Source organism: Eublepharis macularius, chromosome 5 (assembly GCF_028583425.1).
Source record: "Eublepharis macularius isolate TG4126 chromosome 5, MPM_Emac_v1.0, whole genome shotgun sequence".
NCBI lineage: Eukaryota > Metazoa > Chordata > Lepidosauria > Squamata > Eublepharidae > Eublepharis > Eublepharis macularius.
Genome location: NC_072794.1, coordinates 125,313,930 through 125,340,588, shown reverse-complemented (window position 1 = coordinate 125,340,588; position 26,659 = coordinate 125,313,930). Strand labels below are relative to the sequence as shown.

General features: G+C 43.2%; 1 protein-coding gene across 6 annotated transcripts in view; it reads left to right on the top strand.

Moving 5' to 3' along the window:
• The window catches only part of PHTF1 (putative homeodomain transcription factor 1), a 46,563-nt gene that overhangs the window by 8,800 nt on the left and 11,104 nt on the right, over nucleotides 1–26,659 (top strand). For 5 of the 6 annotated variants that reach the window (XR_008597045.1, XM_054979853.1, XM_054979854.1 and 2 more), the window contains 11 exons: nucleotides 3,304–3,469; nucleotides 4,623–4,775; nucleotides 9,864–10,005; nucleotides 10,287–10,460; nucleotides 12,925–13,002; nucleotides 14,599–14,817; nucleotides 20,891–21,019; nucleotides 21,822–22,094; nucleotides 22,443–22,574; nucleotides 22,753–22,839; nucleotides 25,290–25,445. Coding sequence is in view for 5 of the 6 variants with exons in the window: in XM_054979853.1 (XP_054835828.1) it covers nucleotides 3,304–3,469; nucleotides 4,623–4,775; nucleotides 9,864–10,005; nucleotides 10,287–10,460; nucleotides 12,925–13,002; nucleotides 14,599–14,817; nucleotides 20,891–21,019; nucleotides 21,822–22,094; nucleotides 22,443–22,574; nucleotides 22,753–22,839; nucleotides 25,290–25,445 (1,709 nt within the window). In the remaining variant the exon portion in view is untranslated. Of the gene's footprint in view, nucleotides 1–3,303; nucleotides 3,470–4,622; nucleotides 4,776–9,863; nucleotides 10,006–10,286; nucleotides 10,461–12,924; nucleotides 13,003–14,598; nucleotides 14,818–20,890; nucleotides 21,020–21,821; nucleotides 22,095–22,442; nucleotides 22,575–22,752; nucleotides 22,840–25,289; nucleotides 26,201–26,659 lie in introns of those variants that run through there. The other variant, XM_054979856.1, reaches the window with a different exon arrangement.

The window sequence follows — 26,659 nt, the reverse complement described above, 5'->3', positions numbered from 1 at the left end:
TCATCACTTGGTATACCAGTTCTAGAAGAAGGGTTTCTTCCAGCTGGATTTTCCACTCAATGTTGCCTAGTTCTACTTACTACAGTCCCCATCATACATGAAATTTTCCCATGAGGTCCTATCATCCTTGGTACAGTCTTTGTTGGTGGCCATTGGGGCCTCCTCCTTCCTTTTTTTGCTAACTGAAAAGGTGGCTAGATCCAACCCAGATTATAAGCAACATGAATGTATTCTGTCACAACCTGAATTCAGAAATCAATTCTTATATAAACTAACCCATCACTTGCACTGCTTTGTAGTTCACCTGTTCTTGTACATTCTTGAAGTTATTTGGGAGAAAGCCTGTGCCTCCAATCTATCTTCTGTGACTAAGAGCTGGCAAAAACTATCATGCTTTCAGTCTCCTCCCCCAACCTTTTTTTCTAGTAATTTCTCATTCCTCTTTCCTTGTTATTTTCATTTGTTTCTTCCGTTATAAGTTTCCATCTTTATGTGAACCATTTCCTCTCATTTTCCCCTTTGCCATCTAAAGGGAATCTGATCTCTTGACTAGAAGGAAACAAAGATAGTTGGAGAGAACATTAGCCTTGGTAAGTTAGGCCATAAAAAGTGGTGTACGTCAACCAATTCAAGAGACTATGACCCCAGTCTAACTGCACACACCACCAGCAAATAATAAGGCTGGACATTCAGTGATGGGTTGATTAAGGGCCACAACTACATTAATCTTACAGGACCTGCAACAACACATCTCAACAACACATCTCTTAATTGGTCCTTTTACAGTGCAGGTTTTTCTGTTTGAACTAAGAGATCATCTTCCTTACCATAGCCCCTTACATAGGCAAGCACATCATGCTTCGATCTCAGCAGCAGTTTTACAAATACTCCTTTTGTAGACGTGGTCCAACTGTGTTTAATGAGGTCTTTCCATTTCAGTCCCCCCCACCCCCACCCGCTGCCACCAAAAAAGCTCATTAATTCTGAATGGGTGAGACAGGCAGGCCGCAAGAGGTTAGGACCAACACTTTTCTCCTCACAACAAAGCTAATCTCTAATTTCCCCTCTCATTTATTTTGTTTCTGTGGTTACCCCAGCAACCCACTGGGGTGAGAACCATCACAACAGCTAGGGGGATCTATATGTAGTTTTAATGTGCTAGGTATTGACTGCTTACCTAACTTTTTTATATAGCAGCCTATAACAGAACTTGAGTCAAAAGCTGACTGCACAGAAATACAAAGCAGAACAGAAATGGTTTGCTATATGGCAGCGTCACATGGATTTTAGGGAAGATTGCCTTCCTTACTGCCCTTAACACAACCAATCTTAGCCAAAAAGATCTTTAAAATGTACTCTGACAGTAAGCAGAGAGTTTCAAAGTGCAGCATTGTAAAGGTTTTTCTAAGTGGATCAAATATTTACAAATATTCTATTGTTGATTAGCTTATTTTGTGTCCCTGGTTCAACTTCATTTAGAGATTTCATAGACGTTTTGTAACATGAAAGCAATGCTTTACATGATGACTATAAAACTAGTTTTTCATTCATTTTTTAAGAAAGTTTGGTGTCAGACAGCTTTCTTACCTTTAAATAATAAATTATTTATTTAACAATGAAAGACCTATTTTAACTGGTAACATTGTTGTAGGTGATATACCTGGATGGAGACCCAAAAGAATTCTTAAACTGATATTTTTGTCACTTCTGTGGAATTCCATGATAAGGTCCTTTGGTTCTATATAAAGTGTGGGCAATGGCCGTCATGTGAGAAGTTTTTTTTTAACTGTTTCAACAGTTAGAGGTTATTAATCTCAGTTCACCATGGCACTTTTTCCATGAAAGATGTTTACTAAACAGGACACCTAGATCATTAAAATTCTTCTTCATTATTTGTGTCTTGTCCCTTACTGAACAATACTGTTTATGACTGATAAGATGTTGTTTCTATTCAGTTCCCATTGATTATATGAGAAGTACTTTGAACAGATCTTGTTCCTCTGATATACTGTGGTGTTGAACAGTCCAGTTCTTTCAGTAAATATCTGATACATACATTGGTTACTATTGTTCATTGCTCAAAACCAGGGGAAAATGTAGACATTGTTCAGGCAGTACTGTTGAAAAGCTTCTCTATTTTTTGACCTTTTGCTGTCATAGAAGCTGACTGAACTATTTTAGAGAGCTTTCCAGACTATAGTACCGAAGGCTTTCATTAATACTGTGCTCCTTCACCCTACCATTCAGAAAATGCAGTGTTGCAGAAAGAACAAAATAACAGTTAAGCTTTGGGCTGATGCGTGGTATGGAATCTGCTAGAACTACGTGGCAGGAGGGTAATGGAAGTGCTATTTCACTGAATCCTCTTTACCCTTGCTCTTTTTAAATATTGTCACTGGTAAAGGTACCTTGAAAGTTCACACTTTTTAGATGCATTCATAAGTTCAGAGTAAAGTTGGGAGAGGTGATTCTATGGTCACTAGATTATAGAGGCACCAGTGACTGTTGTCTTATATTGTGTGCACTTCGGTAAAACCCTTTTGTGAATCCTATGAGTCTACTTTTATGGTATTTCCTAAGAAATCTGGATTGATGTGGAAATTGCTGTTGCTATTTGGCAACAACCACATTCTGCTTTATCTAATACAATGCAATTTTTGTCTGTATCTCATTCTATAACAACAACAACAACAACAACAATCTGCACTTATATACTGTTCTTCTAGACAGATTAGTGCCTCACCCAGAGCAGTGAACAAGTTATTGTTGTTATTATCCTGGCAGTACAGCTGGGGAGCTGAGAGGAGTGGCTTACCCAAGGCCACCTACTGAGCTCATGGCAATAGTGGGATTTGAACCAGTAGAGTGCTGATTTGCAGCTGAATGACTTAACCACTGTGCTACAGAAGCTCTATACACCTGTATTTAGAATTCTAGAATGCAAGGGCATTACACACCTGTATTTAGAAGACTGATTACCTTTTCTTCCTTAAATACTTTCTTTGCCCAGGTAGAAGAGATTATATTCAAAAACTATTTACAGGTGACTCTGTTTATGATCTCCTCCACTGCAGTCTGCCTTTCCCTCAGTAAATCCAAAGTGGAAAAGCCAAGGCCAAGTTGCTTGCATGTGTAGGCCTCGGTGCCTTTTGAAATCAACAGCTAATTCCATCAATCCCCTCTCTCTTCTTACACCATTTGGATGATTAGTGTTCTGAGATCTAAAAACAAACAGTTGTTATATTTCATGCTACTAAAACAAAAGGTTTCCTGATAGCTGAATCTGACATCCTATCTTTTCAGTTGTAGCAATTGTGTTATACTACATGATGCCTGTTGTGAATGCAAGTGAAATTATTGGACCTTTGTGCCTAATGCTACTGATGGGAACTGTACACTGCCAAATAGTATCTACTCAGCTTTCTAAACTGTCAGGGACCCATGGAAGCAGTGCTAGCAAGAGAAGAAGGTGAGAGAAAAATGACAATAATTTTTGTTGTGTTTGCATGTGGATGGGTGGCAATCCTTTCACATATTTTGGTACATTAACTAGCCTCTAACTTAATCTGTGAAGTGTGTATATACAGTATAGTGTGAGTTGTGTCCTGTGGCTAAATCTTCCATATTGACTGGGACTTCTGCCAGAATTCAGAATTTGTTTCTATTTGTAGTCTTTTAATAGCATTGTAGGAATTTAGGTAAAGTTGCTAGGGTATGATGCATATCCAGTCCAATCCTAGCCATTTAATCGTGTCCGGTCCTTGGCTACTCTGTAGATCGTATCCCTCCAGGCCTTTCTATCTCTGACTGCTTCTTTCAATTCCTTCATATTCAGTCCAGTGTCTTTCATGATGGTATCCAGCCAGCGGGTTTTTGGTCTTCCTCTCTTCCTCATTCCACTCACCATTCCTAGCATCATTGATGTTTCTAGTGAGTTGGCCCTTATTACATGCCTGAAATAGCTGAGCTTCTGCTTTGTAATCTCCCCCTCCAGAGACATGTCAGGTTTTATGCGTTCCAAGACAGCTTGGTTTGTTACTTTTGCTGTCCAAGGGATCCTCAGGAGTCGTCTCCAACACCACAGTTCGAATGAGTCAGTTTTTCTCCTGTCCATTTTTGTTAAGGTCCATGTCTCACATCCGTAGGTTGTTATAGGAAACACAATGGCTGTGACCAGTCGGTGCTTGGTGCTTATTGTGACATCTTTGCACAATGGGATGCATATAGATTAAAATATTTCTTGTTCAGTTTATGGAATGCAGGGAGCACCATGAGGATCCATTCGTTTTTGTAATTAATAGAAGTATGTAATGCCTTTGCTAGCATTTCTCAGAAGCACAGGGGGCAAGACAGGATTACCAGATTCAGTAATACAAAGCTAGAGTTTGGACCCACGTGCTATTGTGCCAGCCTTTTTTTGATAATCATAGATTGGATCCTGGTATTCTGTTCCACTAACAGTCACATTGTCATCTCAGTTGACCTTAACACACACACATGCTGCAGGATTCATGGATGAGACTTTATTCAGCTTTATCATCAGTGTCATTATCTTGGAGGGAAGGGGTGTTTCTTATCAAATTCAGATTTATGGCTAAAATGTAACTTTTTTTAAAATGTAGAAAAATGCGCAAATTTGCAGGAGGTGATGGAAGCAGAGATGTCAATACCTATACTTCTGTTGACAACATCAGCAGAGGAGAAGAGCCTTCAGGGTTGGGACCCAGGATTAGCAGCTTCTTTGACACAGTCTTGCCCAGGAGGAGCAGGGAGGGGTATGTTTGGTAATGTTGATGTATTGAGGGGTTATAATTGAAATGCTAATTGGGGTTTATCTGTGGATTGGCATACTGTACAAAACTACATCATACTAGCACTTGTGTGGTCTGTTGTGTGGTCACTGTTAGAGTAAGTGGGTACTTTTGGAGTTCTAGTGAGGCTGGGCTATATGTCAAGAAGATTTGTGGAGAGATTGTCCATTCAGCCTTTGTTCAAGTGCTGCTGGATTCAGTCTCCTTCTGTCTAGTCTTATGGGATGAAAATAAATTATGATTTTATATACAATCAATGCCAGTAATTTTTGGGGTGGGGAGTGGTCTGAAGGAGAAAGACTCCCGAATGAGCAAAGCCACGCCTCCCCCCCGACCACTTGTCCGGGACTGGTGGAGGACCGTATAACCTGGGGGGGCTAGTTCTTTCAAAGCGACCGTCTCGCCCTCCCTCACCCATGTCTCGGTCACGCAAGCCAGGTCCACATTCAATGCTGCAAGATAATCTTGCAGTGTTTTGGTCTTATTATTTATGGACCTGGCATTGCACAGCGCCAGTGTCGGAGAGTGGTTTAATATCCTAGCCCCACAACAGGTATATATTGGGATGGGACGCAGATTGGAAGGGCATCGAGCCCTACCATGTCTCAATGCCCTTCCCTTCCATAATCTGCTCCCACCACCATACCTCCCACGTCCCCGGATCACTGGGATCCCCGACCCCAAGCCGGCCTCCTCACCAATGAACATAGTGCTAACCCACCACCCTCACAAAATCAACAGCCCACCAACTATCACAGACTAAGCTATCAAACATACACAAAACTCCAATACCCTACCAAATTAACAACATAGACTACAGTAACTAACACACATAGTATAAAAACAATAAACAGTAACAAGGCAAGCAGTCCCCTAGCAGCAGTCTTATAGGCTGGAGCAACAAGGGGCGGGGCCGGGCAGATGGAAAGCCCAGCCCTTGATGGAAGCAGCTCCCTTGGCAGCAGCAGCAGCAGCAGTGCAGGCTACAACAACCTTTGTAGGCTGGAGCAACAAGGGGCGGGGCCGGGCAGATGGAAAGCCCAGCCCTTGATGGAAGCAGCTCCCTTGGCAGCGGCAGCAGCAGCAGCAGTGCAGGCTACAACAACCTTTGTAGGCTGGAGCAACAAGGGGCGGGGCCGGGCAGATGGAAAGCCCAGCCCTTGATGGAAGCAGCTCCCTTGGCAGCAGCAGCAGCAGCAGTGCAGGCTACAACAACCTTTGTAGGCTGGAGCAACAAGGGGCGGGGCCGGGCAGATGGAAAGCCCAGCCCTTGATGGAAGCAGCTCCCTTGGCAGCGGCAGCAGCAGCAGCAGTGCAGGCTACAACAACCTTTGTAGGCTGGAGCAACAAGGGGCGGGGCCGGGCAGATGGAAAGCCCAGCCCTTGATGGAAGCAGCTCCCTTGGCAGCAGCGGCAGCAGCAGTGCAGGCTACAACAACCTTTGTAGGCTGGAGCAACAAGGGGCGGGGCCAGGCAGATTGAAAGCCCTGCCCTTGATGGAAGCAGCTCCCTTGGCAGCGGCAGCAGCAGCAGCAGTGCAGGCTACAACAACCTTTGTAGGCTGGAGCAACAAGGGGCGGGGCCGGGCAGATGGAAAGCCCAGCCCTTGATGGAAGCAGCTCCCTTGGCAGCGGCAGCAGCAGCAGTGCAGGCTACAACAACCTTTGTAGGCTGGAGCAACAAGGGGCGGGGCCAGGCAGATGGAAAGCCCAGCCCTTGATGGAAGCAGCTCCCTTGGCAGCAGCGGCAGCAGCAGTGCAGGCTACAACAACCTTTGTAGGCTGGAGCAACAAGGGGCGGGGCCAGGCAGATTGAAAGCCCTGCCCTTGATGGAAGCAGCTCCCTTGGCAGCAGCAGCAGCAGTGCAGGCTACAACAACCTTTGTAGGCTGGAGCAACAAGGGGCGGGGCCGGGCAGATGGAAAGCCCAGCCCTTGATGGAAGCAGCTCCCTTGGCAGCAGCAGCCCTTACCTGCACCTGCATCTTCCCTGTCTGGTCTCTTGGAGGCGGTGGCCAGCTGGGCCTTGGAATTCCCGAAACTTTTGGTTCTCGGGGATTTCAACGTCCATGCTGACGACGATGCCTCCATGCAGGCCATTGACCTGGTGTCCTCCATGGCGGCCCTAGGACTCTCCCAGTTTGTTTCGGCTCCCACGCATCAAGCAGGTCACGCGCTGGATTTGATTTTTGGGGCAGGGATGATGGTGGTCCTGGATGCCTATGATGCAGTGCCATGGTCAGATCACTTTGTTCTGAAGGCTCGTCTGAGCATGCCGCTCCTTTCCCGGGTGGGCGGTGAGCGGATTTACGCTCGCCCGCGGAGGCTTATGGATCCAATTGGTTTCCAGGCGGCTCTGCGGGATCCGATGCCCCCTGGCAGTACGTTAGATGAGCTGGTGGATGATTGGCATGGCCGTCTTTCCGAAGCCATCGACGCTATTGCCCCCTGCCGTCCTCTCCGAGCCCGCAAACGGGTAGCTCCTTGGTTTACCGAGGAGCTTCGCCAGATGAAGCGGTCTCTGAGACGACTAGAGCGAGTGTGGAGGCGGGGGCGCGACGAAGAGGCAAGAACATCTTATAGGACGTTTATGAAAGCCTATGAGGTGGCAGTGAAAGCAGCAAAGAGGGATTTCTTTGCTGCTTCCATTGCATCCGCTAGCTCACGCCCGGCTCAATTATTTCAAACAGTTCGGTCCTTGGTCTCCCTCTCTCAGGGAGACCACCAAATTCTTAATTCAACTATTGGCTGCGAGGCTTTTGCGAGCTATTTTGCGGGTAAAATCTTGTTCCTTCGCCGTGGCCTGCCACCCACTGTTGATACAGTAAGGGAACTGGAGACCCCTTGGCCGTCTTCTGGGTCCGTATTAGACCATTTCAGCCTGCTCTCTCAGGACGATGTTGACAGGATCCTGCAGGGGATGAGGCCAACCACCTGTCCTCTGGACCCCTGCCCATCCTGGCTGGTGAAGGCCAGCTCGGAGGGGCTACGGGACCATCTGGAGGCCATTGTTAACATCTCCCTGAGCTCTGGGGTTTTTCCAGGAGTGTTAAAGGAGGCGGTAGTGCGGCCCCTCCTGAAAAAACCATCTTTGGACCCCACCGACCCGTCCAGTTACCGCCCAGTGTTGAACCTCCCGTTCCTGGGCAAGGTGATTGAGCGGGCGGTGGCGGTACAACTGCAGGAATTCCTGAATGATGCTCTAGTCCTGGACCCATTCCAGTCTGGCTTCCGTCCTGGCCATGGGACGGAGACAGCCTTGGTTGCCCTCACAGACGACCTTCGCAGGCATCTGGATCGAGGCGGGTCAGCGCTGCTTGTGTTACTTGATCTCACAGCAGCGTTTGACACGGTTGACTATGATTTGTTGGCCAGCCACCTTGCCGACGTGGGGATTAGGGGGACAGTCTTACAGTGGCTGGTCTCCTTTCTCCAGGGTCGGGGACAGAGGGTGGCGCTCGGGGGAGATCTATCGGCCCGTCACCCTTTGGTGTGCGGGGTTCCCCAAGGGGCGATACTCTCCCCAATGTTATTTAACATCTATATGCTCCCCCTCGCCCAGTTGGTGCGGAGGTTTGGGCTGGGTTGTCATCAATACGCGGATGACACCCAACTTTTTCTGTTGATGGACGGCCGGCCAGACACGGCCCCAGACAATCTGGCCAGAGCTTTGGAGGCTGTGACAGCATGGTTGAAACAGAGCAGACTGAAATTGAACCCAGTGAAGACGGAGGTCCTGCAGCTGGGACGGGGGCTGCCAGATGTTGGGATCCAGCTCCCTGCCCTGGATGGGACACCACTGGCAACTTTGCCAGTGGTAAAGAGTCTGGGTGTGTTCCTGGATGCCTCCCTATCGATGGAGGCCCAGGTCACGGCGGTTGCCAAGTCTGCATTTTTCCATCTTCGTCAGATCAGGCAACTTGCCCCCTACCTGACGCCCCAGGACCTGGCTACAGTGATCCATGCAACGGTCACCTCCAGGCTAGATTACTGTAACTCACTCTACGCTGGGCTACCCCTGGGCCTGATCCGGAAACTACAACTGGTCCAGAATGCGGCGGCACGGGTCCTGACTGGTATACCTTACCAGTCACACATCACACCTGTCCTGCGCCAGCTGCACTGGCTTCCAGTTGAATTCCGAATCAGGTTCAAAGTGTTGGTTCTTACCTTTAAAGCCCTGAGTGGGTTGGGACCGGCATATCTTCGGGACCGCCTCTCCCTGTACGTTCCCCGGAGATCGCTCCGATCAGCGAATAAATATTTACTTGTGGTTCCCGGCCCTAAGGAAGCCCGCCTCGCTTCAACCAGGGCCAGGGCTTTTTCAGTCCTGGCCCCAGCCTGGTGGAACACTCTGTCAATGGAAACCCGGGCCCAGTGGGACATATTATCGTTCCGCCGGGCCTGTAAGACAGAGCTGTTCCGCCAGGCGTTTGGTGATTGAAGGGGGCGGTGCCATGTCGGCCTCCCACCTTTGGGGTGGGGAAGGTTCTCCCCACCACTGCACCTTGTTAATTTGTTTTATTATTTGTATATTGATTTTAGTTTTTGTTTTTATCAATTTTAACTGTTCACCGCCCAGAGCCCCTGGGATGGGCGGTATATAAATTGAATAAATAAATAAATAAATAAATATATAAGTGTTTCTGAAGAGGACCAATGTGTTGTTGTCTTTTTCTTGTATTTTACTGGGGATGAAGGGTAAAATATTTTAAGGAGAAATTAGATAGATATTATTTCTTGAATCTCTCAGATCAAGCTTTTAGTCAAGTAAAGGAGATGTTCTGATTAATTTCTTAAACTTCAATATTTTAGTAGATTTCAAAACAGTAACAATTTTTCTCCTGTTCATAATTATTTCTGATCTTCCACTCCCTTCTCTCAGGATTTGGAACTTTGCTGTTTGTGATTTATATTTTTAAAAGAAAAGCCAGCTGTGGTATAGTCATACTTGTAAAATAATGATGTGAAGATGTAATGGGGAGTTCTGCTGCCTCTCACTTTTAAAAGTGTGTAGGAGGAAGACACACTATATGTGGAATTTCCTTCCCTAGGATAAAAAGAGGACAACGGGTAGCAGATAAATGGACTGAAACAGAAAACAGCAGTAGTATGAGGCACAGAATTTCCAAATCTGAGCAGAGTTTGCAACGGTCCAAGGATCATGGGATAGAGTTAAATGTAGAAAAAAACCAGGTAAAATTTGGCTTTGATGCTTTACTCTACCAGATGTTAGTGTTTAGACTTTGTGCAAACAGTGATGCAGATCATAACCTTCCAAAACTTTAATTATGGAAATCATATAATCTGCAAATCTATTTCAACTTGCTGTTTTTCTGTCTGTTGTACTATTGTAACTAGTAAATAGAAAATTGCTCTGTGTCAAGGCAAACAAAAAACTGCAAAACTGCTATATGGATGTGAACAGTTCCACATCCTTGATTCTGACTAGCCTTTATTGTGATTTGTTCTTTCAGAATATTGACAGACGCTCTGGTGTTTCTGAGGAACTCTCAAGTGAGGAAGATGCTGATGCTGTGGGTCAGGGAATTTTGCTGCGCAGAAGTGTTGAAGGTGCTTCTAATGTCAGTATGAATGAGAATCAGAACAGGAAATCTTCTGTTGCTTCTTCAAACCAGTCAGCATCTCAGGTAAGTCTATACATTATGGTTAAAGAAACTGAGATCTTGAAGCAGTAATTTCTCCCTGTCCTGTTGAGCATAACTTGGGCATGGCTTTTAGTCAAGAGTAAGAGCAGCTTTAACTCTGCCTCTAAACACCTGCATTAAGAGATGGTGTTGCCCTAATGTATTTTTTACTCATTCAGTAGTTAGAAATATCTGAAAACTAACTGAACAGGCAATCTGGGACTGGTTTGAATTAAGCATCTTTCTGATTTTTTAAAATTTTTTAATTCCCCCCCCCTTTTTAAAAATATACAATACTGATATAAAATAGAAATTAGGGAACTGATATCAGGATATCAAGAATAACTCTTAAATGGTTCTTTAAAGTGAAGGTCTTTTCTTAGTCAAATATAACCAGAGTGGTAAAGGCAAACATGACGTAGACAAGGCAGTAACCCCACAGTTCCATAATGGTATATTTAGTTAAAGAGCAGGGAAGAGGATAAAGATAAAAGTACTTTTGTAGATGACATTATCTTATTGGATGTTAAAGTTAGGAGTAAGGTGTCCAAGATTAGATACTTAGTATTTTTAGCTATCAGGAGATCATTTCCAAAACAACATTTCCTGCTACTAGCTAAAACAGACTATTCTGACAAGCTATTTGGAAGCTGCTCAAGTTGATTAGATAAGCTGAAACACAGCATTTTAAGCTGTGGCACTGTTCCTTTAGAATAGTGTATCAGAGGAAGTTAGGACAGCATCTACTTTGGTATACTTTTGAGGGCTGAGTTAAGCAGTTCTATTTACAAAGGCCTTTTAAAGGGAGAGGCTGAACATCTTCATCTGATGCTTATTTATGGAGTTGAAAAGTTCAAGCTGTTGCATTTATGTTTCTTTGTTATTTGTGTTGTGTTATATGTCTTGTGCAGTGCCTATCTAACGTGTGTTTGTAGGCTGTCTTGCCTCTGAGTGGATGGAAGGAAAGGTGGGAGAGATCTGTTGGTTAATGTGGCTCCTGATAACTGTATGGACAACAAGATAAAGTGAGGGTCTCCTAAGAGGGGTAGTGGTTTGGTTCTCCTCATAGGGAGAATCTGGCTCTTTGAATGATCTTGCATTCCATGTCATTTTTAAACCTATGAAAGCAATTCATGTTTGGGCTGCTTAATGCTGAAGCCCTTCTTGGAATCTCAATTCAGTTACCATTTTGTTGTACCACCATGAATAATACATAAGAAGTACAGACAACAATAAGTATTTTTCAGTAGAAATTTGCTTGATGGAGCCTTTGCAGTAGTATTTAAGCAAATGTGCTATTGATTGTTTCAAATAGGACACTAGTGGGGTAAGATAATAGAAGTGGAATTGTTGCAGTACTATTATGTGGAAGACATTTGAGTGGGAGGTTGGAAATAAGGCTGTCATAGTAAGGGTATATTAACAGGCCTTTAGATACCAACCTGGCCTCTAATTCACCTCTCTGACCAAATCCTGGGAAAGGGGATCTCTTTTCAGGAAGGAGGACTCCATAAAGCTGGCAGTCATGGCCATTTGCTCAGTTTGTCACTCTGTGATGTTTGTTATACTGTCATTCTGTGATGGAGAGATTGATGTTTTTGTAGCCTTTTGGTCCATCATAAAAACTAGTCCTATGTGCCAAGGCTTAGCTAAGCCATGGAGGCTAGGAGGACTGGTCTTAACTCCGCAAAGGAGAGAGGGGGGAGAGATTGTTTAAAAGACTCTGCAATCTTTTGTGTTAGGTGGTTCATCTGTGATGGAAAAAGAGGGGAGATAGAGGAAGCTTGTACCCAAGCCAAGTGTCTCTAACGAGATGTGCACACATCCTGAAACACTGTAGTTAGACTCTCAAGCACTGTAGTTAGATATTAGATCTTTTCCTTTTCATTAACTGCTAGACTTGTGTGTGTGTGTGTGTGTGTGTGTGTGATGTGCTATCAAGTTGCTTCTGACTTATGGAGACCATATTAATGAAAGACCTCGAAAATGTCCTATCAATGTGATATAAATATTGTGTGTTCTTTGTATTTTATCTTCTACTGTAATCTAATAAAGATTCTGTTTGGATAAGAACAAGTTGTGTCAAGGTGTCCTCACCAACCTGCCTAATTGCTCAGCCATGCTACTTCTTTGCACATGTTCAGAGGTTCACCAATGTCCAAACAGCTGGTGAGAGGTTAAGCCTTATGGCAGTGGCAGGGAAATGAAGGGACTAACAGCTAGAAGGGAGAGAGAAGGTCCCCTCCTAGTTGTAATAAAGGCAAGAGCCTTGGAAGAAATAAAAGGTTGGACATAAAGATAGAAATAAGGTGTGCAGAGAAAAGGTAATGTCAGAAAATATAGTACTCTTTGCCTAAAAGAAATAGGACAATTCTATATTGAACAAAGCATATGCCTGTATTAATTACTTTTCTTCCTTCTCTCCATTTCAAGTTGCCCATTTATTTTCTTTTGTGGTCTGAGGCAGGTCAAGGAAGCCATGAAATCTATGCAAGATTCTGACAGTGTAACGGACTCAGAATTAGACACAAGTGTTCTTCACGAGGTATTGGTTCTCAAGAATTCCATTAATTACACTATGTAGGTGGAAGTAAAGAGCCTGGATTCAGCAAGTCATGCTGATTTTATTTAGAAATGTTGATTTTCTTCTACAAATCTGCGGGCTATTCATAACTTCACTTAATACTGTACTTCAGTAGACTTTGGTAGCTGCACAGAAGCTTGTGACTGAGTCTGAAATTCCAGGATCAAGGTTGGCTAGAAGAAAGGAGGTGTACTGTTTCTCTGACTTCTTGGAATTTTTTGGAGGATGGGCTGGATAAAAGTATGTCCAAAATCATAATAAAAAGGATATTTTAGCACTGCATGTCCAAGTGTTTCAATTTCATTGGTAGCACGAGGGCAGAGATGCTCATGAAACAGGACATCATGGTGTCTCCCTTTGAAACAGGCCAGAGTGAAAGCTATCCTGTGCTTGGTAATCAGTAAGTTAGCTAAGTAGTTAGATAAAACCAATTTCATTTTTTTTGAGATGGCAATATTTTTCCTGCTTTTCAGTGAATGTTCCATTGTTGGCTATCCTTACGTTTAATTACACTTTTATGTTTTGAATAGAAAGGGAAAACATGGCACTTCCTATATTATCACATACTTTTCAGTTTTAATATGAGGTAGGAAAGCAAGAGGGATCATTTGTTTAGTTAAGCTTTGTAAATGAAAGTAATTCTGTTCAGTCATGTGTTCAACATCTTTAAATGTTGAATCTACCAATACATTGCATTTTGTTAAAGCACTGCATTGACAACAGAAACTCTCAAAAGATTTGAGGTGGCTGAATTTGAAAGTGTTTTTAAATCAGTTTTTATTTTTTGCATGAACAAAATTAAAATCTCTACCTAGATTAAAACTTCTCCTATATCCCTTCTGGCGTTGGCATGTTATTTCGATGCCGGCTTCTCTCTTGTGTGCTAGAATTTTGATGATTTTTCTGAAGCAGAAAATCAGCCTCTAAATTCTTGCAGAGAATTCAGATACAGATTTGATTTGTTGCAGAATAATTCCTGAATAGGGTTACTTGCTTGGTCTACTGTCCATAAGGACCTATGTTACATGCTGCAGGGTTCATATGTGGCTATAATAGCTACTTGGAAAGTGTGTGAGAATGAGCATGTCTATTCTGAGATATGTCCAACTGAGACACCAGCTGGGATACTAGTGCGTACAGCATTTGCCAAATACAAGTTCACCAGCTCTGGTAAAAGTTTAGCATCAAAGAAATCTCTGTTCTTTCAGAACACTGATATAATTTAGTGTTACCACGTCCTTCAGCATAATTGCACCATGGCTTTCTCTTGTTGATATGGAACATGGGTGTGCTGTGCAAGGGCTATTGTAGTTATCTGGCACAAAGTCTTCCTCAACTATCTGAAACTACAAGAGCCAACAGAAGCATTTTCCTGGTAACTCATACCATAGAAGAGGTGGCTAGGAACAGGTTTGGACTTCAGTTGTTTACACTACTGCACTTTAAACAACTCTAAATTGGTTTAGCTCAGGGCCTCATTAAGGTCCATGGGAATTAAGTAACTGATCACCAGTGCATCAGGATTGCAACATCTATTTTCTCAACATTTCCTTATAGATCAAATCTAATTTTAGTAGTGGAGGATCTCGGAGTGGCAGTGTATCCCATAGAGATTCAGAAAGCAACCACCATGGTTCTGAAACAGAGGACATGCTGTGGGATGACTTGCTTCATGGGCCTGAATGCCGTTCCTCCTTTACCAGTGACAGTGAGGAAGCCAAGGGAAAAGAAGCAAGAGGAAGCAAGCGTGATCCAAAGGAAGATGTTTTCCAGCAGGTGTGTATCATGCAAAACTTACTCTATGGATGTGACTTACACACATGAAAAACTAGAGTCAAAATGTCAAAGATCTCCAGTGGTGTTTTCTCTGCGATCAGGATAGGCAGGCACTTTGTTGGGAAATTCTGTACATTTATGTCTCTTCACTGTGCCACTGATCTGGGGGTTATTGTTACCTTGTTTGGATTTTTTGTGCTACTTATGAGTATTTCCAAGCATCTGAAAGTTTGGCATAGCTAACAGTTGCAAGAAGAATAGGCTTGAATTTTAAACACCACAAGTGGAGTCATGGTAGAGGAATGTGAACTCCCCCACTCACTGCAGCCTAATCTGCTCCTGGAAATTATGTCCCTTTGGAACCGAAGGAATAGTTTAGAAAGCGAATTCAGTTTCTGCAGCATGAAGAGAGAATCTGCATAAATCGCACTCCCCTGCTTTGCACACAGAAAAGCCATTCAGTTGGAAAAGCTGCTGCCGCCAACAGAATAGCACCATAGGGAAAAAACTGGATTTTTGTCAATCTGGCTAAATTCTGAGTTTCCTGAATCAAGTCAGAGAATTCAGGATCTGATCTGGGAACCCTGGATAAATCCAGGTAAATCTGGGAAACGTAGCTTCAGCCTCTGGCTGGCTCCTTCCTAGGCATCTCCTGCTTTTTTCCAAGAGGGGAGGGAGGCAGAGGCAGGAAGGAAGGGGAATGAGGCAGGGAGGGGGAAGTGAATGGCCAGTCTCTTCAGGAGCTCTCCTTGTCTGCTTGGCTTCTGTGGGTGACACACTGGTTCAACTGGGCTAAGTTGCAATCATGTCCCTTGCTTCAGTTTGGTGTGAGTGGAATTCTCTGTTTTGGCATGATTCTCTGATTTGCTATCGGTCCCCTTGATTCACTTTGGTTCTTCTTTGCTTCAGTTTGGTTTGGATGGAATTCTCTATTTTAACACAATTCTCTGGTGTGATGTTGGTCCCTTTGATTCACTTTGGTTCTGGGGGGATTCCATCCACTCCCTTTTTTCCGTTTGGTTCTGTTGGGCTTCCTCTTGCATTGGGAGTGTGCCTTTGGCCACTGACAGTCTTGGCCCTGTGTTTTTCTGCCTGAGAGCCTGCTTGGAAATGGTTCTCACATTGGAAACAAAAGAGAGTGGCCGGGGGAACCTTGTTAAGGGAACCATAGAATTAGACGCCAGAGCCCAAACTTTTTGAAACTGTAGAGGACAGTCAAGAGTAGGTTCCCTGAACATTTGGTGGAGTTTGCTTTAAAAATTACTCCCCCAGCCCCCTGGATAGCCCCTAGATTGTTTTCCCCATAGAGAATAATGGACAAATAAATAAGGGATTCTCTTTTCTGTCTTAGATCAGAGAATCTTCCTCAAATTTTCAAAATCCTGGATTTTTTTGAGATCCCTGAAAGCCACATCTGGATTTCCCAGATTTTTTTTATACACACCCCTACCACCAAGGATGTTCTTGGGTGTAGGGCAACCAGTGCTACCAGGCTGGCCAGAGCTAAGGTATTGGATGAGGTGCACATGGTGGCCAACATCTGTCTTCATCAAAAAGCAGTTAGAGGCATGGGATGTTTCCATGGGGTACATGATGATTGATGGTGGTGAAAATATTAGGGCAGTGGCAAAGACTCTAGCCCTGAAGTGTATTTACTGCATGGCCCAACTTCTAGTGGGGAAGGTTGCCCTGGGTTTGGGTTCTGCATAGATTCCCAGATTTGAGTGCTGTGACCCAGAATTTCCAGGGTCTGCTCCAGATCTGTGCTACTACAACAAGTTACTTGCACAGTGTGAAGGCTACCATGTGTTGCACCAGAAGCAGGTGGTGAGGGGTATATTGGACCACCACCTGAACAGCGATATCAGCACTTGCTGGAATTTCATCTGTGCCATGCATGACTGTTTAGTGGAGCAGAAGATTGCACTGGACAATGTGGCCTCAGTGGTTGACATTGTGCAGGCGGAGAGACCATTCAGCAACAGAGAGTGGCTGACTCTGTCTCAGACAGTGTAGGCCCTTAAACCATATAAGAAGTTCACTGACATGCTCTTGTCTGACATGGAAAGCCCTGAATCTCATCATTGTCTTGATCCAAGTGCTTCAGGTGAAGATGTTTGCCTTTCTGGACACAGGCACAGGCTGTGCAGCCATTGTTCCAGCAGTACGTATGCTGGTTTAAGAGGGCATCAGGTCCTGCCTGAAACTTCTCACCAAGCAGAAGGTCTATATGCATGACTGTTACAACCCTCTTTATTTTTCAGTTAGATTTTGCGTTCAACCCTCTTCTTACACCCTCTGGTAGGTTGCTGCCACCAGGAATTATATTCCAAATAGTTAATTCAAATTTCCCTTTTAATAACATGCCCAAGCATTAGGCTCCTTCGTGGGTCTATGTGGCCCTGAGGAAAGAACTGAGGTATAGGAATAACATATACTCTGGGATGAAAAAAAAACAAAATAAATGTTTATTTTTACAAGAAGCATATCCGTTTCACACTATTACTTAATATTGATGGTTTCAAAGATAGTTCTCAGTTCTTAAAAGTTTCTTTACATAGGTTCAGTCACACAAATACACCTATTTATTTATTTGTCCATCCATCTTCGTGGGATTTAATTTCAGCCGACTCTATTTCAACCATCCAGCCACGGCCTCAAAGGCTTGATCCAGGACATCCGGGGCTGAGCCAAGCTGGCTGCCCATCAACAGATATAACTGGGTGTCATCAGCATACTGGTGACACCCAAGACTGAAGCTTCGCACCAGCTGGGCGAGGGGGCACATATAGATGTTAAACAATAATGGGGAGAGTATTGCCCTCTGCAGCACACTGCATACCAGTGGGTGGCGAGAGGACAATTTCTCCTCCAGCGCCATCCTCTGTCCCCGTCCATGGAGAAAAGAAACCAGCCACTGTAGTGCCATCCCCTGTATCCCCACATCGACGAGGCGGTGGGTCAAAAGCTCATAATCGACAGTATTGAACGCTGCTGAAAGGTCTAATAATATCAGCAGTGCCGATCCACTTCGATCCAGGTGTCTGCGAAGATCGTCCATGAAGGCAACTAGCAATGACTCGATCCCATGTCCCGGGCGAAACCCCGACTGAAAGGGATCCAGGGCCGAGGACTCCTTCAGGAAACTCTGCAGCTGTCTCTCCACTGCCCACTCTAATCACCTTACCCAGAAACGGGAGGTTCAAAACCAGGCGGTAACTGACCAGGTCGGTGGGATCCAATGATGGTTTCTTTAAGAGAGGCCTTACCACTGCCTCCTTTAATGCCCTGGGAAAAACCCCAGAGCTCGAGGACAAGTTGATAATAGCCTCCAAGGAATCCCATAGTCCATCGCCACTGGCTTTCACCAGCCACAACGGATACGGGTCCAGGATGCTTGTGGTGGGATTCACTATCACCTAAACTTTCTCTCTCAGGTGTACACACAGTTTGCCTGTCTAAACCACAATCAATATGTCTCCCAGAAATGCATAGACACCCTCAGGCTGCACACAGCTTGCCTGCTTTGCCCAGACTGAATGTTCTCTCTCTGTTCAGTAACTAAAAACACCAATTCACACCACCCACACTCTCAGTCATCAACCAGTCATCTCACTCACTCACCCCTCTCTTTTACTCCCACTTTTCAGCTGTACCACACCAAGCATTTAAAGACACATACACACTTAAAATCATAACAGTGGCCCACTGATCAAATGCAGCCTTGCCAAATGTGTTGGCCAGTTTATTTGCTGCAGAGATGAGCTCTTTGTGAATGTGGTGTTCGTAGGCAAAGAAGGGCTACACTACCTCCAGGGGAGGAGGAGGAGTTCCACCACTGCCACTCCCAGGATGGGCATGGTGATGGAGGCCATCAGGGAGGCAGTTAGCACCAGAGGAGACAGCCACACAAGCCAGGCTTTGGCAGACGCAATGGTGAAGCGCTGCATATCTGAGCCATACAAGTTGTGTGTGAATAGTCTGCTGAAGAACTGTACAGGAAAGAGATGGTCTAGTCAGACTTCTATCTTGTGGCTCAGAGGCTCCTCTCGTGCACTCTGAGAGTGTTTGGAGTGTGTTTTTCTCAAATGGGAGACATTATTAGCTCTCACCACTCACATGTGCTCCCCTGAATGTTCAGCATTGGTCTTTCGGAAGGTCGATTTACTGTACTTCAACTACCCAGCTTTGAACTTTGAGAGTGAGTGACCTGAGCACGTGCTTGTGCCTACATCCTTTCTGTTTGTGTTGGGGAGTCAGGAAAAATGATCTTCCCAAAACTTAAAACACAGAAACAGCAGGTAAGTTATCCAATTTGATTAACACCATATATAGTCTACATACCAAATTGTGTTCTAAAAATATTAAAAGAACCCCTCAACTGAACTCTAGTTGGTGTGTGGCATGGGGGTATATTGGTGGAGTTCAGCACCTCTCAACACAGTTCTGTGCAGAAAAGAAACATGGTGCCAGAAATGTTACTGCCACTCTTATAAAGATAAACCTCCCACAGATGTCACTGGAATGAGAGATGTTAGGAAAATAGGTAAATATCTCATTTTTTAAAAAACAGAACCCACAAATACTCCTAAAAGAAAGCTCATACATGTGGTACTGGTGTTGTATTTATTCTTTACAGAGGTGGGAGAGAACAAGAGCACCAGTGATGAATGGCAGCGGCAGCTCCCAAGACTCCTGAGAGTCAGTGATGGTATAAGTTGCAGACTGCAGAGAAAAAAGAACTTGGGTGCCCTAAACTTCTCTCTTTCACTTTCTGGGTCCTTCCTTGGGGAAGTGCTGTTAGTGGGCGTGTGTCACTGTTTTGCCAGGTCTGTCTGGCTGCTTTGGTACTGACTTGCCAGGTTGGTTTTGCTTGGATTTTCTGGTTTGACATGGGTTGTATTGGGCTTGCCACATTGGCCTGTGGTTCTGCTGTTTCCCTGGTTTAACATTGGTTCTGTTTGTCTTGTTTGTATTTTGAGGCTTTTAGCCAGTGGTTACTCTTGTGTGGTTGACTATTGGCTCCTTTGCCTTGGAGAAAGTATGGAATACCTCCCCCCCCCACACACACAGGAAACAATGGAGTATAATTGGATGGCTAGGAGCACTTCATTCAGGTCCCATAGAATTGAACCCTTTGACCCAATTCTCTTGAAACTTGGGGTGGCATATTTAGTTGTCAGGCAGAGCTAGATTCGTTGTAATTTGGGGGCCATTTGCTTGAAAAATGAGTACTCTTCCCAGAAAAAGTCCCTCTATATGGAATAATGGATTCCAAAAATTTTGGAATTCTGAGAAATACCTGAATCCAAATCCCAAAACAATAACAGGGACCCAGATAATCTGAAATACCTGTGTGGAAACTGATCCCAAAATCTAAATCTGAAAAATACCAATTTTTTTCAAATGCACATCTTCAGAACTCAGAAAATGGGATACTCTTACAAGAAAAGTTGTTCTTTGAAAAACACTTACTGGGTTGGGCCCTATGGATCTGTTCCATTAATGGTAACACTTTTCTCCCGTGCAAGGAACCTTCTGCAACACAAGGGGTTGTTCTGCTGGTAGAAGGCTCCTGATGGATGAAAAAGCTGTTGTTAGCAGAACAGATCAATCACTGCCAACACACTGTGAGCAAACAATTTTTCAGTTATTGTGCAGTAAAGATTGTATGGGGAAATCCTTGGATCCTGCAATAATAAGTCCTATAAATGTTTTAGGTGTCTTTTAGGGAAACAAAAATCAGCAAGTGATTTCTACTTATTCTTGGAATTATCTAGCCTTTCAGTCTTCATGATGTTGACGCTGGCGGTATTTCATGATAGTCAGATAGTGATACCCAGAGTCTTCCAGAAGGATAAAGAGTTGGCAGCCAAACTTTACTGGAACAGAGGCAAGGCCCTGCTAGGTTTTAACCAACCATAGACAGCAACCAACATAACAAGTGAAAAGTGAAACTAAAGCAAAGACTTTTTCCTCAAAGGATCATATTTTAAAAAATTATACAACACAAATAACACCAGCAAATTCATACTGCACATGATATAACAGAGAGGTGCATTTTCTTCCTCAGAACCACTTGTTTTGGCTGCAGAACACGAGTCCTGCTTCTGCCAAAGTGAGTGCTCTCATCTGGGAGGGGAATGAATGCAAGAAACTGGACCTGTCTGTGCTGGAAATCAGTGGAATCATCATGAGCAGGGTAAGGGGTCATGTTCATCAAATAAGGAAAAGGATACTGTGTTGTGAATCCTGGAGTGGGTGGAATACACCATGGCTCCAATCAGGGCTTTTTTTCTGGGAAAAGAGGTGGTGGGACTCAGTGGTGGAACTAAGGACTGCACAATGACGTCACTTTGGGTCAGCTGGAACAAGGGGGGAGTTTTTTAAAGTTTAAATTGCCCTCAGCAAAAATGGTCACATGGCTGGTGGCCCCGCCCCCTGATCTCCAGATAGAAAGGAGTTTAGATTGCCCTCTGGGGCGGGGCCACCATCTGTGTGATCATTTTCAAGAGGTGCTGGAACTCCGTTCCTCGGAGTTCCAGCTGAAAAAAAGCCCTGGCTCCAATATAGGCATAACCAGAACTTCCCCAGGGTAGCAGCTGTTGCCAGAAATGTGGCAAGCAGAGGCTGTGGGAGAGAATGACATGGTTTGCATGGATTTGCAGGATTCAGCAGATGCTGGATTTTGATACAGTAAATTTTATTTTTCAAAAATTCAAGGAAAACATTTTAATCTGTGTTGATATATTTGGTGCTTAGATCATCCTTATTGCGTAAAATCTTTAGTGACTGAAGAGGTGAATATCTGGTCCCTGAAGGTGAAGTTTTCTTGTTCATTCCATGTATTTATGAGGTTCTGTTAATATTTAACATGCTTCAAAATGGAGTTTGCAGTATTGAACGGGTTTTCTCTTTGGTACTTGATTAGCAGTCATTGTTGAAATTTATCTGTGGTCTATTTATGATCTGGGTAATTTTGCTGTTGCTTTCTTAACCAATAGGTCAATGCCTATCAGCAAGGAGCAGGTTATCAATGGCTGGGAAATGTTGTTACTGTTGGTTTGGCATTCCTTCCCTTCCTCTATCGACTCTTCCACTCAAAGACCCTGGAGCAGATGTGGTCACTTTCTGTAAAAGAACTTCTATTTATTTTTTGTGGTGCTCCCACAATCCCCCCTGTTGTTCTCCTTGCAATGATTATCTTCCTTGAGCGGCTGTGCCTCACCTGGATGTTTTTCTTCATGATGTGTGTTGCTGAGAGAACATATAAACAGGTTAGTCTGAACAACCAAGAGACTGCAAAAAAAGTTAGGCTAGAACTAGAATCACAAACCCTTCTGCCTCACCAGATAGCACCTGGTACTACAAAAGCTGTGGTGTTTCTAAGCTACGTTTCTCACTTTCCTACAAGTAGCAGCATTAGGTTGAACTTGAAGCTGAAATCTGTCAAGTCACATTTTGCAGTAACATTGTTCCTAACTTAGAGTAATGTGTGAATATTACAACTCCTGATTGGTAGTCTGATAGCAGGGCTTCTGAAATATGTTAGAGAGGGATTTAGCATGGTTGCTTGGTGATAACAGAATAAGGTTTTTCATGATTGCTATTAATTTTTTTGGCAGCGATTTCTGTTTGCCAAACTTTTTAGCCACATTACCTCTGCTCGGAAAGCCAGGAAGTATGAAATCCCTCATTTCAGACTGAAGAAGCTGGAAAACATTAGGATGTGGTTATCACTTCGCTCCTACCTAAAGGTGAGCCTGAGCTAAGTGCTGTGATAGTCAGCCTGAAGCAGAAGATTGAAGCTGTGGATGGTCTCTCAAACTATTGTGGAGATTAGTGTGTTTCAGCATGTATTGCATTGCTGCCTGTGGCCCTCTTCTCTGAACTCCTGTATTTCCTCTGCTCTCAATCAACATCTTGTTTTGACAGAGGCGAGGCCCGCAACGATCTGTTGATGTAATTGTATCCTCCATTTTCTTACTGGCTCTTTCAATTGCTTTCATATGCTGTGCACAGGTAAGATTACCACAGTTGTTTACAAAAGTAATATATATTCTTAAAGATAATTTTGTTTATTGAAATACAGCCAATTCAACCATTTGAGACTGGGTGAATCGAGCGTACTATGCCACTTTCAGATGGGAAGCTGTATCCCATGTGAAAAATACTGCCCATTTGAAAAGCTTACCACATTAAAAGGCTTCTAGCCTTGCTTTCTGTGATATGGGGTTTTTCATGTAGGATGTGATTTCAATATGAGAGTACTTGGCAAATAAAAAGTACTAATGTGCTATAATATACTATATTATGCAGTGAAAACTAAAATACAATATTTCTTGTATATGGACCGTCTCTATTTAGTTAAGCTACAGCCCTCTGATACTTGTTCAGATGCCCTTATATATAGTCTGACAAGTAGCAGGTTTTGTTTCCAGACTTGCTTTCTGTCACAAAGAAATGCATTTTAAATTGGTTGCTATACATACACTAGGGGAGAAGCACTCAGCTAGTCATTTGTTCTTCCAATATAACATGTAGCTTTATGTAATACAACTTGTCTAAATGAGATATACTATTGAAAAAGTAGGATTTCTGTATCAGTAGGAGCCAGACAGGCTTGCTGTTGCTTCAATATTCTTCATTTCATTACTGTGTATTCCCTGAACAGTCATTTCCAAGCAAAATAGATAACCATGCTTAAGATCACAAGTTTCTATAATTAACTGTATGAGTTACATGCTCAAACTACTTTAACTGCATTTGCCTGTCCTTTTACAGTGGCTTGAGTTCCTAGTTAGCTACTGCTGAGTGGACTATTTTTAATTTACCTGGAACAGATGCTGTACTCACTATCTTTTATTTTCCTGGATCACTCCTCTACCTCTTTTAAAAACTTGATGTCATGTTTACTGTTTTCTAATCCTCTTGTAGGGAGGCTAGTTTTACTGACAACTTATATATTAATAAATCACCAATGTCATGGATCATGACTTGGAACAAATGAACTGAGAATAAATAATGTGTGAAAGCATTTGTAGGGGAGAATCAGCAGGCAAAGAAAGAATTAAATAAACATGCCTTTTTCTTCTCCCTTATAAATTCCCCTGCCTTGCAAATTTGGCTTACTTTGGAAAATAGGGGTTCAAGGACCTGCATTTGCCAAGTTAACATGGAGTTCTACTATTGGTGTCTTTTGGATTGATTTAAACATTATGTTGGCAAGCCAGAACTGACCTGCGCAATTCTGCTCATGCCCATATCTCATTTTGTTAGATATGGCTGAGAACATAGGGGAGGAATTGCTGGTCTTGACTAAAACAATCACAGAAGGTACTTCTGTAGGCCAGAATTGGGGCTAGTCTGGTTTCTCAGCCAAAGACTGAGACATGCCAAATAGGGCATCAAGAAACCCAGAATACAACAGCCTTGGAGAGAGAAAAGGAGCTACAAGATAATATGGTCTCTAGTAGATTAAAACTAGTAGAATTCATATTAATAGATGTATGTACAGTGCCCAGGTGCAGGATGTGTCTGAGAATGGAAAGAATGTTCAGACAATAGAAGGGAACATATAGGTCAAAGATGGAGTTGTATTGGTGTGTGGGGGGGGGGGGGTCAGTAAATATTCATATGTATGAGAAAGTTGTAATAATTATTTCTGATATTCTTTGTTATGATTAAAAATAGCAAGAATATTCTAACACAGCATTTATATAATTTTTGAGGATATATGAGTAGAGATAACTTTGTATGGTGTTTGATTTGCCAAGTATGTGAGCCCTATCAAGTGGGACAGTTAGATATTGCTAGAGATATTTCTAGAAGCCTAAATTGTTCATCAACTTGTTATGGAAGGAAGCGCTTTCCCAAACATTTAATGGGCCCATGCAATTGCTTTCCTATAAGTATGCAGAATGGATGGTGTTAATCATATTCTTTTAAGTTAGTCAACGTTTAAAATGTTAAATTTTAACAAAAATAAGGCCATTATTCTTTAATAGAATTTATATGCATACTGTGCTCACAATGAACCAAACATGCTACTGGGTGTATTTCTCACAAGGATATTGATATAGGAAAACTCTACTAGATGAGGCTGCTCAGGGGCACACCTATATTGGAATCAGGCCTGACAAGAGTCAGCCAGGACAACTGAAACTTGGCTGCCAAGCTCCTGAGTATTAGAATGGCAGTGTAACATTTCACCTATGCTACATCTCATTGGTATAGTAAGCACATGTAGCTGCTTTGCTTGGTTAGCTACCCAAGCTGGTTCATGCTGAATCACAGAATGTTTTACCTCACCAGTACCCATTTAAGTCAGGACTTTGTGGACAACTAATATTATTGTACATGCTTTAAAATTCAAACATGGGAAGAAATCAACCCAAGCCCCTTTTGAGCAGCAGTAGAGGATACAGAAAGTAATAGGAACGTTTGCTGATTTGTCGTATTGTTTATCATAGGTTTTAAAAGGTCACAAGACATTCTTGAATGCAGCTTACAACTGGGAATTCCTAATCTGGGAGACAGCCCTGCTCCTCTTCTTGCTGCGCTTTGCATCCCTTGGGTCTGAAACCAACAAGAAATATAGTAATGTTTCAATCCTGCTCACTGAGCAGGTATCTTGGTTTATATGCACTGTTGTCATCACCACCTTTTCTCTAGCCTAGAAATGTAACTTGGCCAGTTCAGTAGAAACTGTTGCTAGTGTTGTTACCATTTATTACTTATAGATGTGTGGAAATCGTTTTCAAATGATAATTTTCCATAGAAGATCCTTGAATAATTCTTAAGATGTTTATCAAGCATGTTTGAGTGTTTTAACTAGATCTGAGTTTGTGTGACTTTGAATCAGATGCTCCAAGCCAAAGGCCAAGGTTGTTTGAACACCAAGCCACAATTTTACTGTGCAAGTACAGGGTTTTGTAGCTGTAACAAATGAGTGCTAAGTTTCCATCTCTCTCCGTTTTAAAAAAATCAGTCTTTGCCTGTATAGCTATAGAGAAACTAGGAGTTGTGCAGAGAAGCCAGGAAGAAGCTGGGTAAATCTACTAGTCCCTGGGAAGTGTGGCTTCAGTATAACTCCTTCCAAGTGGCTTTTCTTTTGTACGTACAACACCTTCCAAACCCAGGGAAGCAAACAGTCTGGGCATAACAGCATGACCCATCTTTGCTAAACTTTTTTCCACAATGTGGGCACCTTTAAACCCTTTCAGGCCAGGCTTTTAAAACCAGGGCTTTTTTTCAGTGGGAACCCGGTGGAATGGAGTTCCGGCACCTCTTGATAATACTCGACAATAGTGCATGAAAATAATATTATTTTAAAGATTCCCATGTGTTTCTTCCTCATTTCCCTCTTGAGAGTTCCACCACCTCTTTTCCCAGAACCCCCCCCCCCCCCCCCCCGTTTAAAACCATACCCCCTTCATTCAGCTAGGATTAATGTGTAAATCTGCCTTCTTGGACTGTTGTCATCTCCATCTAATTTGAGTTTCTAAGTGATGAGAGAACCAAACAGAGGTATTCTTTGGCATGCAGATAAACAGTGCATGTGTGTCCATATAATTAAAATATAACTTTAAAACTCCTTTTAAAGTCAGTCTCAGGTATCTTGCTTATTGTGCACAGAAAAAGATGTTAGTTACTGATACAATGCATGCATTGCATTGCTTTGGTTAGTGTCATCTGTAATCCAGGGCTGTTAGCTTTAAAGGAGGATGAGGGAAGTTACCTGTGCCATAGCTGAGCAAACCAGCAGACCTAACACTTGCAGAACAGACTTGGATCAGTGTCTGTGCTGAACAAATGCTTTTAAAACCAATCTGTGTTGCAG